The sequence below is a fragment of the Atta cephalotes genome (assembly GCF_000143395.1).
Source record: "Atta cephalotes unplaced genomic scaffold scaffold00007, whole genome shotgun sequence".
NCBI classification, from domain to species: domain Eukaryota; kingdom Metazoa; phylum Arthropoda; class Insecta; order Hymenoptera; family Formicidae; genus Atta; species Atta cephalotes.
The window spans coordinates 1,168,924-1,181,775 of record NW_012130071.1 but is presented as its reverse complement, the minus strand read 5'-3'; the positions used below and the strand labels follow the sequence as shown (position 1 = coordinate 1,181,775).

At 32.8% G+C, this 12,852-nt stretch overlaps 1 protein-coding gene across 1 annotated transcript in view; it reads left to right on the top strand.

The window, feature by feature from the left end:
- LOC105626900 overlaps window positions 1-12,852 on the top strand; it is a 64,319-nt gene that overhangs the window by 12,708 nt on the left and 38,759 nt on the right. Inside the window, exons 4-9 of the mRNA XM_012208190.1 lie at window positions 2,036-2,237; window positions 2,859-3,085; window positions 3,237-3,529; window positions 9,003-9,839; window positions 9,967-10,038; window positions 10,484-10,591. Coding sequence (XP_012063580.1) covers window positions 2,036-2,237; window positions 2,859-3,085; window positions 3,237-3,529; window positions 9,003-9,839; window positions 9,967-10,038; window positions 10,484-10,591 — 1,739 coding nt within the window. The remainder of the gene's footprint in view (window positions 1-2,035; window positions 2,238-2,858; window positions 3,086-3,236; window positions 3,530-9,002; window positions 9,840-9,966; window positions 10,039-10,483; window positions 10,592-12,852) is intronic.

Genomic DNA, 12,852 nt, shown 5'->3' with positions numbered 1-12,852 from the left:
ACGACGTGTTAGTAGTTTATTTTATTTTATTATTATATATATATATATATTATATAATAATTAAACTAAATAAATACTACTCTACTAATATTATTATATCACACACACACACACACACACACACACACACACACACACACACACACACACACACACACACACACACATATAGATAAAATAAATTAAATAAGCCTAGTTTTATATATAAGAATAAAAAATAAATTTGAAAAAATTTCAATAAGAACGAACTCAATATTTATATCTAAAATAATTCTATATTTTAATCAACTTAATTAAATTTTTCAAATTTTTTATGACTAATTGCCAAGACAATTATTTTTCCATTTTTTACATTGGAATTCATTATGGATTTTCAATTAAAAATTTTATTAACTCATTAATAATTTTGCTATATTGGACTTCAAATTGATTTTTACGAATAAAAACTCTGGAATATCATATTATCTTTGACTTACCTGAATAATTCACATGCTGTAAATTTATTTGCATGTGGTTGCAGTGTCCGGTACAATGTGTTATGTAGCTAAGAAATAATCGAATAATTAAGTATTAGTACTTTAGTATATTTATTATACGTCGAGGACTATATACTGAGAAAATTACATAACTCAAAAATTTTTCTTGCTTATAATCTTTACACATATTATTTTTATATTTGATTTCTTCGAAGCATTTTCTTTGAAACAATGCAGCTTTGATGATAAAGGGAATTCATATTCGAACTCTAATTCAAGATTCGATGATCCATCAAAATTAACGATCGCGACTAATCAAATTTAATAAATAACGAACGACTCTCGATAATATGTTGTCCTTTCACGAGGGAAAAACAAAAGTAAGGCAGTCCGGCAAATCGATTCTTATCGTGTGAAGTTCAACGACCTCAAGCTTATACACCTCGCTTTCGAACTTAAAGAGTGACGAGCGGGCATTAAGCTCGCCCTCATTAAGCCCTGCGATAGCTAGAACTACTCATAGCACAAATCTTTCGCAGTTATTACCCCAAAAAAATATCTCGTGTTTGAATTGATTTTAAAATTAAGAAATTTAGCGAAACAATTTAACTTATTTTTTTTAATTTTTACAAACATTTTTTAAAAATTATTCGAAAAATGGGGTAAATTAAATTTTTATTGATTTCGACTCTTATCTCTTTTTTAGTTATGTAAAGTTGCAATTTTAATTGCAAGCATTTTTCAAATAATTATATTAATAATAATTAAATAAGCAACCTCAATTTACTGTCTTTTTTTTCTTGGAAAAGACTGTAAAAGAAAACTAAAAGAAAATCAACCCAAAAGAAAACTAACAAGAAATTAAAATTATTATAAAAATAATAATAACTTTTTATTAAATCTGTTTTTTAATTTATTTTTCATACCACAAAAAAAACGATTTTGCTAAAATATCTAAGAATTATATAGACTTATACAGACCTAAAAATAATTTTTTTAAACTATCAAAATAATTAATAAATGTAGAAAATTCAAATATGATCAGCAATGCTGCAAAAAGTTTTTAAATTTTTTAATTATGACAACCAACTTGAGCATTTTATTTATTTTGGTCCAATAAAGTTATATTCAGATCTATATACATATATCTACCTAAATTTTTTTAAATACTTCAACAAAACCGTTCTAGAACATTTACAATTTGTGAGGATGTTTTTATACTTTTAACTAAGACTGTAATTGATATAATAAATTAGTTGCATATAGGTACATGTATTTAATCAAAGTATTTAATTTTTAAAGAAAAATTTTGTTCGCAAATGCAACCGCTCGTATCGGTTTTTATTATGTATGTATAAACGGAAAATAGGAACCAAATCGTGCATGATGTATGTATGCGTCCCGTCTCAGGCAGGTACGACAATAATATTCAAGCACAATATGTATATAAAACCGACGGAACACAATTTCTTCCTTCATGAAAGTCAGAACCCTCGCACGCAAACCTATCTTCCATTCGCTATCGTAGGCTTCTTATCCTTATCGTCTCTCCATTGTAGGAACAACAACAGCGTGACTTCGGTGTGGAGGGATCGCGATACCAGTCACAGAGAGCGCAAAAACTGGGACACCATTGCCATCGATCCAACGAGCACGAGAATCAAAAAGAGACTCGACATTACGGCTCGCCAGGCGAGGAACGCGAAGGCGAAACTTCCGGTTACGCTAGCGATTCCGTGGATATACCGCAGGCAGGACAAAGTGAGTTCTTCTAAACCATACTCTGTAAATTTCATATGAATTTCAGAAATGATATGCTGATACGCTGTTGACTAATGAAACCAGAATAAATTTTTTATAATAGAAAACTTTGCTCCATAAAATAAAAAATTTTTATAATTTTTCAGCATTTTTATGTAAACTTTATAATTTTTTATAATTTTTGTTGAACAGTTGTACAATTTTTCAGAAATTTCTCAAATTTTTTATACAGATTGGAACATTTTTCAGAAGTATTGAGAAACATATATTTTTCAGAATTCTCTATATACGTATATGTAAATTCTAAAATATTCTAAGATTTCTAAGATTTTTTATTCCATAATTTCTGATAAAATCTTATAACATGTGAAATAGACAATTCGGCATAATAATTTGGTATTAAAATATTAATTATTTTTTCAGAAATTATATACAATAAAATATCTTAAAGAGAAAAATTTCACAAGTATCTTAATGAATATGTATAGTAAGGGATTAAACAAAAATGGATATCAAAAATAAATTTCTACAAATAGCATTAATTCTAATAGAATATCATATGTCTTTTAACCATTCTCCTTAACAACAATAATAAATTTTCCATATGTTCTTTGACTTAAGGAACTCTGCTTAATAAAGCAACGATCAGGATGGAAATGACAGAAAAAACTTGGCAAAATCCGTACTGCACTACGCCGGAAAGTTCACTGCCACCATCGAGAAGGCTTTCGCCAGGCAGAATGGGTGAACTCAACAGGCCAAGGTGGGGCAGTGTCTGGGATCAAGACGCAGCTAGAGGTGATCCACCGCCGCCTTCTTGGCTATCAAGATTAGGACAATCGAGCCAAGTAATGTTTACTAGAACTTTAATTATCCATAAAATTATCTACAAAGAACTTTTTGAGTATCTTAAAAAGATAAGATTAAAAACTATTCAAGAGTATTTGTTTTATTTATTCCACAGTATTTACAATTAAATCAAATACTCTCTTTATCAAGGTCCTGGTAATCAACCACGACAGCGCCAGCAGCCCGGACAGTTCAACGACTGGCTCAACCGGTTCCGATATCAATAAAGTATCTTATCTTCGGGGTCAAAATATTCCTGTGGACGCGGAGATCCTTCAAGAACGCGAAATGAAACGTCAGAAAGCACTGGAGCTTCAAAACGCCATCAAACAGCAACTCGAGGAAAAGGACAGACAAAGGAAAGAAGAGAAAGAGCGGCGGATAAAAGAAGAGATGTTAGAAGAAGAACGAATCCGGCGAGAGAGAGAAAGAGACAAAGCAAGGTAAAATAAATATAAAATATTAGGAAAGTAAAAAACTCCCGGCTTTGGGATGGAGAGAAAAGTAAAAAGAGTTCTCACATATATAGTCTCATAATATATAGGTTAGAATCGAATATTATAAGCACTGCAAGTAATATGATCATCCTTTATATTTCTGTAATGGTTGATATTAGTAGTGCCAACTGTTGTAAAAAAATGCATCTGCCTTCGCGATATTCCAATATGCTGCGCAATTTTTAAATTTATGTACTTCGGATATTTATCATATTAAATAAGTAGGTACGCTATTTTTTATTTCTACGTTTTTTCCTCTAATATTTCATAAAGTCCCCAACTTACATTGAAATAAGATATTTTGTTCTACATGATATATTTGTTAAATAAACAATAGCCATTCTAACTTTATAAAGTCCTGAGACTGTTATTGATTTATTAGACATGGGAGTTTTTCGGATAGGTATACATGTCGTTATGAGTATCTTCATTATTCCTTTTGTTGTACACTGAAAAAAAGAGTCTGACGAGCGATCAACTATTATGGAGCAATCAGTGTACATTTTATTAAAAATATATGGCGACAGTACAATAATAAAACAAGCAATGCCAGCAATAGCAGTACTAACAATACATAGTAATACATAACAATACATTAATAATACTTGATAATACATTAATAATACTTGGCAATATTGCGCGCAATACATAGGATATATAACAAAATTAGGTGGCAATACATAAGATAACAATATTAACAATATAATATGTATATTTTTTTAGCCAATAGTAATAAACCCATTTAAAATTGAGTAATAACTATTAAATATGTATCTATAATCAAAAATAACGTTACTTTTACAAATATTTAATAAGTATTACCAAATTGTTACCATTTGGTAATGCTTACTAAATATTTGTCAATGTAATATTTTTTTGTTATATTAATCAAATATTTGATTGGCATTTCTGGAAAAATTTTGTTCAAATTATTTCACGTTTTGGAATAAAAAAAAAATTTCAATTTATTAGATGTACAACTTTGCTTCCGTCGTTTTTTTTTCCGAAATTCGAGGCTTTATTGTGAAAAACTAGTTATACATTTATGATTCAAAGTATTGTCCATCGCTGGCCACTACTTTCTCCCATCTTTCGGGTAGCGTACGAATCCCGCGTCGAAAAAACTGATCATCTTTTGAGGCTATCCACGAATCGATCCAATTTTTTACTTCTTCATAAGACCGGAAATGCTGGTCAGCCAGGCCGTGTGCCATTGATCGAAACAAGTAATAGTCAGAGGGAGCAACGGCGGGTGGGGTAGGACTTCCCATTTCAACGTTTCCAAGTATGTCTTGACCACTTTCGCAACATGGAGTCGAGCATTGTCATGCTGCAAAATCACTTTATCGTGTCTCTCGTTGTATTACGGCCGTTTGTCTTTCAATGCTCGGCTCAAAGCATCAATTGCGTTCGATACCGATCGCCTGTGATTGTTTCAGTCGGTTTTAACAGTTCATAATACACTATGCCGAGCTGGTCCCACCATACAGAGCATGACCTTGGACGTCAAAATCACCGTTCTTGAAGCGTTGAAACCACTCACGACACGTTCTTTCACTAATAGCAGCCTCACTATAAGTAGTTGAGAGCATTCGATGAGCCTCAGCCGCAGATTTCTTCATATTGAAGCAAAAAATTAAAACCTCCCGCAAATGACGAGAATTTGACTCGTAAACTGACATTTTCAATCGAGAATAACTTTATGATGCAGACACAAATAGATTAATGTTTCTATGAGATTATGTTGACAGATGCCCAAGTTTATTATATGATCTATTTATTTCGACCACCACTTACCGCTAAAGCCATCTATAGAAAAACAGCGGAAACACAGTTGTACATCTAATAATTTCAGTAATTTTTAATTGAAAAATACATTTTTATCAAATTTATTTTAAATATATATATTTTAGAGAAATTTTATCAAAATTTCAAAGAAATTTTAGTTCGGTTTCAGTGATTTTTCAATATGTTAGCTAAAAAATTCATTTTTAGTGAAATTTTAGCAAATTTTCAGCAATTTCGATGAAATGTTTCAAAACTTAAAATAATTTCAGTAAAATTTTTTCAGAAATTGTTGAAAAAAATATATATACAGTGAATAAAAAGTGAAAAAAATTCGTACAAGGAAATTTTTTTATTAAAAAAGTCTTCTTTATAGAAAGTAAACATTAATTTGTAATTTATGCAATGAATACATTCTGTTCTAATATAAACAAACGCTTTACATGTATTCTTGATTTTAAAAGCTAAATTTCTCGACCGTACGAATATTTTTTAAGCATCCAAATAATACAATTTTTCAAATGATATTTTCTATAATTAATACACATTTTTTTGATATATATAATTTTAAGGAACATACAGTCTATTTTATCTCTGGTGAAAATTTTTCTCAGAATTTTTCATATAATTTTTTAGAATTTCTATATAATTTTTCAAAATTTCTCTATAATTTTATAACTTTCTCACATTTTTTATATGAATTGGAACATTTTTCAGAAAATCTACATCTTTTCTCAGAATTTTTCATATATGTTAATTATGAAATACCAGGTATGTAAATATGAAACCGGAATTTACCAATAGATGGCCATAGCTGTCAATATAGTTGCGTCAGACGGCGCCATTGACGCCATTTTCTTGTTCTGACAAAAATTTTCAGCAATACAAGTTTCATACAACAGTATATGTGTAGTTTGTAATAGCGTTGAACATGTCGAATTTTGTGCCTGGAAACTACGATTTGCGGACAGCATTGATTGTCTGTTACCATTTGAAAAAAACTGCTGCAGAATAGCATCGAATGTTTGTCGAAGCTTATGGTGAGCATGCTCTTGGTAAATCACAGTGCTTTAAAAATCAAGTGGTTTAAAATTCAAAAGTGGCGATTTTGAATCGTGAAAAACGAAGAACGTGGAAAACCACCGAAAAAGTTTGAAGACAGCGAATTGCAAGCATTGTTGGATGAGGACATTCAAACTCAATAACAACTCGCGGATCAATTGAATGTGACACGAGAAGCCGTCTCCATACGTTTGAAATTCATGGGAAAGATCCAGAAGATGGGAAAATGGATTCCACATGAACTGAATGAAAGACAGCAGGAAAACCGAAAAATCACTTGCGAAATGCTCGCCAGGTACAAAAGAAAGTCATTTCTCCAGCGAATTGTGACTGGCGATGAAAAGTGGATATATTTTGAGAATCCTAATAAAAGATGATGGGTAACTTCAGGCGAACCATCGACATCGATTGCAAGGCCAAATCGCTATGGACGGAAGACAATGCTCTGTGTTTAGTGGGATCAGAAAGGTGTGATGTATTATGAGCTGCTAAAATCTGGCGAAACCATTAATACTGAACGCTACCGACAACAAATGATCAATTTGAATCAAGCTTTGTGTGAAAAATGGAATATCAAAAAAGGCAATACAAAGTGATTTTGCTTCATGATAATGCACCATCACACACAGCAAAACTGGTCCAAACAAGGAAACGATTGAGGCATTTGGTTGGGAAATACTTTCGCATGCTTACTCACTAGACTTGGCTCCGTCCGATTACCACTTATTTGCATCGATGGGACACGCATTTGCTCAGCAGCGCTTCACTTCTTACGAAGATGTACGAAAATGGCTAGACGACTGGTTTGGCCAAAAGAGCAACAATTTTTTTGGCGTGGTATCCACAAATTGTCAAACAGGTGGAAAAAATGTATACCGATGGGCAATACTTCGAATAAAATATTTTTTATCATTTTCATGCAATAAACATGTATTTTCTATAAAAAAATTCCGGTTTCATATTTACATACCTGGTATCGTAAGGTTTTTAAAATTTTTGTAAGTATAATATAATTTCTAATGAAATGTTACAAAAAGTCTAAAAAATTTTTAAATATTTTTTAAAAATTATGGGATGAGAAATTTCAGAATTCACTTGTATGAGAAGTTCTGAGAGAAGATGTAAACTTTCCGAATATTTCTGAGTATTTCTGAAAAATGTTCCAACTCGCATAAAAATTATGAGAAAAATTTTCACCAGGGATTCTTTATAAATAAATTGTTAATTTCTCAGCAAAAAATGATCGTTAATTAAACATCGAATTGACGTCAAATTTGTGTTGAATTCGATATCAATTGGATGACTCATTTGTCGTTAAATAATATTTACTTTTTAAAAAGTTTAAAAAGTTTTTTTTTAAATATTTTCTCTGTACGAATACTTTTTGTACTCACTATATATATTTCAATCTTTTATTTCTGCATAATTTCTTACAAAAAAATTTCCTGTGCTCATATTACTCCTAATGCTTATATTAGCCTATTCAGAGGGTAAAATGAGCATCTGCCACTTCAATATTTGCATTAAAATAATCAATTTCAATACTAAGATACATAAAATATCAACAAATCGATCAAATGGTATGCATAAGATTTTTTTATTCTTCAGTATGCTAGATATATCAAAATGTTTCCTTAAGGTCATAATACTCATAATATTCAATCTATCCTATTAATAAGAATTCATCTCCTATTTCAAACTTATGAAAATTTTCGAAATAATATTTTAAACGTTTTTAAATTTTATGTTTAAATTTTAAGTTTTCTTCAGAAATTGCAGAAATCTTAGAATATTTCAGAATTCACGTATATGAAAAATTTTAGAAAAGATTATAATAAGATTTCTTCATTTCTAAAAAATATTCCAATTTCTATAAAAATTTTGAAAAATTTTCTAAAAAGTTATTACAGAAATTCTGAAAAAACTCTGATATCTATAAATTTTGAAAAAATACATAAAGAATTCTATGGAAAATTTTCATCAGATTCTTATGTGTAAAATTATTAGGGATGCCCCGGAAAGTCCTCTGATATCCCATATTATCCGGTTTTTTTTTACTATCCGACCAAATAATCGAATATCATCAATATCCGGGAATACATCCCGGTTGAAATTTGATATCATTAATTGTTGATTTTTTTCTTATACAATACAAATATTCTAGAAATAAGTATGCATATTCATGATGCTATAATATCTTATACATTATTGCAAAATTACAATCTTTATCTCTATAGAATTTTTTTTTTAGGAGTTTCTCGGAATATCGGATATCCGGAAAATGTCGATTATCCGATTCGAAGAAATTATCTTCTCAGATATCCGATTGGATACCGGATATCCAATGTTACATTCTGTCCGAATATCCGATATCCGATAATTTTACGATCCGGTGCATGTAAAATTATAAATCACATTGCCCACGTCTACCAATATAGATTAACTTTAAGCTTGATTCAATTCATCTTTTTCTAGCTCTAAGAATTAGAGAAAGATAAAGAGCGAGTTGAGTTGAGATCAAAGTTAATCTATACTGATAGAAATGGGCATCTATGAATTCACTCCGTTGTAGATTTGAAGAAGAGCAGCGAATAATACGCGAAAAGGAGGAGGCGAAGTTGAGGAAGGCACAAGCAATGCGCGAGGTATTGGAAGCTGCGGAACGGTTGGCAAAGGAAGATCGGAAGAATCGACGAAAGCAAAAGGAACACACCGACGAAGATACCGACGTTGTGACACAATTTTCCAACGAGTCGAAAATGATAGCAAACATAAGCGACAAGCGCGAAGAAGAGAGCTGTTCGCAAGCGCAAAAGCAAAGCGCAAGTTTGATCAATCATCCTGAAGAAAAATCCAGCCTGAAGGATGCCAAAGAGTCCGACAATTGTCGGGAAAGCGAAAACGATAAAAATCCGAGAGAAATTTGTTCATGGAAAAATTACGCGGACAAATCGGAAGAGACCATGCTGGACCTGAATCCGAGATCTCTCCAGATGCCCGTGAGCAAGGACGTGGCGATCGTGCTGAGTGGCCGGCTGGAGGATCCCGAAATCCTAAACAAGGCGAATTTGCAGCTGGTGAATCTGGTGATGACACCGAGCCCGCGAAAATTTGCAGAAAGCGCCGCGGATTATTTCTCATTAGGGTTCAATACAGTCACGAGGAATAACACAAGTCCCAGGAATCCGAAGAGGTCGTCGAGGGACGCCTCGTCGATTGTTGTGGAGAACAGATTATTAACGCCGAGCAAATACAGAATGCCAATCGGTCGGGACTTCGGCACTCAGACAGACGTGGAATTCGACGTCCAGGAGCTACGAGAGAAACTACAAGATCAGTCGGTCGGAGACCAAGGTTCCATGAAGGAGCGGAAGGACACGACAAACGTCAACCGTAGAAACGTTGAAAAGTGAGTCACCATCTTCGCGATCTTGATGCATTTCCGGGCTTCTTAGAGGTCGAAACCAACGACTGTGTTCTCCCCTGCATGCGGTAGTATCTGTCGGTAATTATCGTTTTTATTTCATATTGTATAGTTCAATAAGGTTGATGATCATAAAGACGCTTTACCGTGAAATGTCTGCCGATTCGCGCGAGGAAAACACCCAGTAAGTTGAATGCTCTTAATTGATTCTCTTAAGAGAATAGAAAACGTAACTTATCTAAAGCTCGATGTCCACGATGATTTGGTCCGAGATCTCGGACAGAGAAAAAATTAACAAATCACATTTGAATAATTTGATCACATTGATTTGATGACCATTGCGATTGATCAATTCTTTCTTCGTCCGAGGTCTTGGACCGATTTCTAGCATTGTGGACACAAGACTTTACATTTGATTCTCCTTAATTTATTATACATTATTAGTGATATTTATTTTTTTTGGACTTTCGCTCAAGTTTGCTGCTTCAAATTCGAATGCATCTTGGCTAATGCTAAACTTGGCAAAAAGCTTAAACCTGCTATATATCGTTCTTGCCTGACAGAAAACGCTTAAAAAATGTATCAATAAAATTAATTACGATACTTCAGTATGATTGTAATTGTTGAAGATCAAATAATATGGGTCCTGGCGAAGAAATTTCTGTAAAAACTCTTCTGCGAGCCAAATCGCAGCCCAGAACTACACTCGATAGCAGACCGCGATGGAACGCCAATCGGTAATTAAAGATATTACAAAAGCTATTAGGACTATATTTTCTAACTCTTAATGATAATATTGTTACAGTCATTAAGAGTTACAGAATAAGATCCTTATTAATCCTCCGGAACTGACGCCAAAATCTGTAACATGATAACTAACACTAAAACTCATACCTATATGTTAAAAGGCGTCATTTGAGGAATTAAAATGGCATAACTCATATAAAAAAAATGAATACTAAATTTATTTCAATAAAAATAATCCAAATTTGCAAATGTAACATAGAGAAATTTAATTTACTGACATTTTTGTATAAAATGGCAACATAATTAATAATGTATTTTTTATTTTAACACTTCACAAAGAAAACTATTATTTTTACTTATTGTATCTTTGTTATTCAATATATATATATATATATATTAGGTGTACAACTTTGCTTCCGCCGTTTTTTTCCGAAATTCGAGGCTTTATTGTAAAAAACTTATACATTTATGATTCAAAGTATTGTCCATCGCTGGCCACTACTTTCTCTCATCTTTCGGGTAGCGTACGAATCCCGCGTCGAAAAAACTGGTCATCTTTTGAGGCTATCCACGAATCGATCCAATTTTTTACTTCTTCATAAGACCGGAAGTGCTGATCAGCCAGGCCGTGTGCCATTGATCGAAACAAGTGATAGTCAGAGGGAGCAACGTCTGGAGAATACGACGGGTGGGATAGGACTTCCCATTTCCAACGTTTCCAAGTATGTCTTGACCACTTTCGACATGGGGTCGAGCATTGTCATGCTGCAAAATCACTTTATCGTGTCTCTCGTTGTATTGCGGCCGTTTGTCTTTCAATGCTCGGCTCAAACGCATCAATTGCGTTCGATACCGATCGCCTGTGATTGTTTCAGTCGGTTTTAATAGCTCATAATACACTACGCCGAACTGGTCCCACCAAATACAGAGCATGATCTTGGACATCAAAATCACCGTTCTTGAAGCGTTGAAACCACTCACGACACGTTCTTTCACTAATAGCGGCCTCACCATAAGTATTTGAGAGCATTCGATGAGCTTTAGTCGCAGATTTCTTCATATTGAAATAAAAAATTAAAACCTCCCGCAAATGACGAGAATTTGGCTCGTAAACTGACATTTTCAATCGAGAATAACTTTATGATGCAGACACAAATCGACTAATGTTTCTATGGGGTTATGTTGACAGATGCCCAAGTTTATTGTATCACGTCTATGATCTATTTATTTCGACCACCACTTACCGCTAAAGCCATCTATAGGAAAACGGCGGAAGCAAAGTTGTACACCTAATATATATACATAATATATATATAAATTTTTAAATACTCTAATGTCCATTTTCACCAATGTAGATTAACTTTAATCTCGGTTCAACTTATTCTTTGTCTTTTTCTAATTCTAAAGATTAGAAAAAGACGAAGAGAGACATTAGTAGAAATGGGCATAAAACTTCTAAAGCTATTCTACAATAACTCTTTATTTCTTGTTTTTTGCTTTTTACCTCTTGTTTTTCTTCCCCTCCCCCTTTACAGACATTTATCGACAATTACACTTCTTGCTACATATTTCCTGTTTCTTGCGAAATTCGTTAATTTTTATCTTGAGCGATATAAAACAAAAACTGGATAAGAAGCAATAAGACAAGATGTAAAAAATAGCAGAAAGCAGAAAACAGAAAACAAAAAGTACATTGTAGAATAGGTACGTTTAAATGTTGAGTTTTTTTAAGTGGGATTGCGCGGAAAGAATAATACAATCGATCTTAATACTAATTGCTCTAATATATTTTGCAAGTGTAGTTTAAGAAAACTTGTAAATTACAAACAATTTCATAACGGTTCGCAACATTTTGGCGTTTCGCCCGCAGCGCGCATTCGTATCGGGATATATAAAACGTGACTTTTCGGTTTTGCCATCTTTTTTCCCCCTCTCCGACAAACTGAGCACGTCCGTTGCGTTACTGACTCGCGAACGCTCTTCTTCTCCGCTCTCTTCCACTATACCATGCTAAGTTTGAATCTGAATTATTTAGTTTTCAACACTTCCTTTTAATCTGGATTCAAACTTTCACAATAACAAAATTATTGATGCACAAACAACAAAACAAAAACTCATTAAAAAAAATTAATCTCATTTTACTTATTTCTTTCGTCTCTCTTTCTCTCTCTCTCTCTCTCTTTTTNTNTNTNTCTCTCTCTCTCTCTCTCTCTCTCTCTCTCTCTCTCTCTCTCTCTCTCTCTCTCTCTCT